This window comes from Loa loa (assembly GCF_000183805.2).
Source record: "Loa loa unplaced genomic scaffold supercont3.1556, whole genome shotgun sequence".
Taxonomy (NCBI): Eukaryota; Metazoa; Nematoda; class Chromadorea; order Rhabditida; family Onchocercidae; genus Loa; species Loa loa.
Genome location: NW_018109735.1, coordinates 1 through 1,881, shown reverse-complemented (window position 1 = coordinate 1,881; position 1,881 = coordinate 1). Strand labels below are relative to the sequence as shown.

Here is a 1,881-nt window from a genome sequence, read left to right as displayed (position 1 = left end):
TAATAATAATAATAATAATAATAATAATAATAATAATAATAATAATAATAATAATAATAATAATAATAATAATAATAATAATAATAAATAATAATGATAATATGGTAATACTAATAATAGTATTAATAATAATACTAATAATGATAATAATAATAATAATAATAATAATGGTGACAAGTTAAAGGTAATGAACCTTAAAATATTTGGAATTGATCAGTTGAATATAGCAGTTAGATCCTGATAATTTGAATAACAAATATCTGAAATCAACCGCTTGAATCCAGCGTTTACCAAGTGATGGAGATGGCTTCCCACGCCAGTAGACAAAATGATTGGTTGTTACGATGGCACAACCACGATGTGTCATATAACGAAGCATAGCGATAATTTCATCCTGGATTCGTCGACCTAAATTTGATATTAAAAAATTTGTTAAGTAACCGGAGAGCAATAATCTATCGCCACTCAGCAAATTTTTCTCCCAAGATTTTCTATATAATTTCCTAAATTTTTTTACATAAAATTTCCCGCAAAATTTCGCATAACAAGGCAATATATAGTTTACAGCAGACGGGAATCAGTTCAGTAAAATGTTAGGACCTATTTCCGCTAAACAGTATAATTTCTACATGTTTTATTAGTTAAATGAACATTCTAACGTAAGAATGAACCTCCTTCGGAATATCCCCAAGCTGTGAATGCTAATGCTGCACCAATACTGTCGATTACAATGAGCGCAAGATTTTGAACAACCTTCAAAAGAAAATGTTAGGACCTATTTCAATAATTGAGCTTGACAACATTCATCAAGTATTTCTCCCTCGATTTCAATAAAAGATGGAACTTCGTATGATGAAGCATACATTAACTGCATTCTTGTTGACAGTGTTTCCTTCATTACCTTCACGGTGTACTACAGTTGGATATTTCAAATGATTCACGTAGAAGCCACTTCAGTGTCCACAATCATCAATGACCGCTATTACCACTTCATAGTTCACTATCCTCTCTACTTTTGGTATGACCGCTCAGCAAGCGTCAACTCCTTAGGATAAACCCTCTTCAGGGTTCTTCCTGCAGTCATCAAGCATAGCATCCAAGACCCTGAAAGTAAGGACAAGAGACTTCAACCCGCTCTGGAGGTGACGCCATGCCACATCATCGCGGTCGCGCTCCCTCGCATTTTCGCTAACAGCGAAGAAAAACACACTACAGAAATGATTCTGAGAAGTATGACCTTGCCTACAACTGCTTCAGTTCTAGTTTTCATTTGTTTCCACTGCAAACGACAAGTGGCTTATTGCAAAAACTTTTCAAAAATATTCTCTTCCTCTCTTTACAATCTCTTCACTCTATCATTTTTCTTCCTCTCAACAGAGTCCTCTCTCAGTAGCAGTTAACCTCACTAAACCGTTTTCACAATCACAAATTTACATGGCATTTACTTCTCTAGTAGTTGCGTTTTTACTCCTGTATGGAAACCCGTATAGAGGATGTCCGTGAAGAAGAGAAGTTTGCGTGCCCTTATGAGGTTTCGAAATATGCTGGCAGTGCATATGCCTCCAATAAGGTCAGACAGGTAGGTCTCAACTGAAGAGTTAGATAAAATATGTTCACAGGCAGAATAAGCTCGCCAACCTCCCGACAACATTCTAGGGGGAAGAGCAGCTCTAACTCCAAAGCCGACCAGATGGAGCTCTCTTAGCTCTGTAAGGCCATCCATCTAAGAGAAAGGTGCTCTAACTAAACCTATATCCTGAGGAGCTCGTTGTCATCATCCAAGCTCACTAAGCGCTGGCACATGAACCTTATAGAAGTAAAGGGATGAACATGCTGTGCTTCAAAAAATCCACTGTGCGGGCTCGAAAATACATCCACATT

The 1,881-nt window shown here is 36.7% G+C and overlaps 1 protein-coding gene across 1 annotated transcript; it reads right to left on the bottom strand.

The window, feature by feature from the left end:
* Nucleotides 1-178: 178 nt before the first annotated feature.
* Nucleotides 179-1,723, bottom strand: LOAG_15153 (hypothetical protein; the record flags this gene model as incomplete). The annotated part of the gene is made up of 5 exons (XM_003150646.1): nucleotides 179-408; nucleotides 672-753; nucleotides 864-913; nucleotides 1,058-1,242; nucleotides 1,446-1,723. The coding sequence occupies 5 exons, from the start codon at nucleotides 1,721-1,723 to the stop codon at nucleotides 179-181; spliced, it is 825 nt and encodes a 274-aa protein (XP_003150694.1).
* Nucleotides 1,724-1,881: the final 158 nt, after the last annotated feature.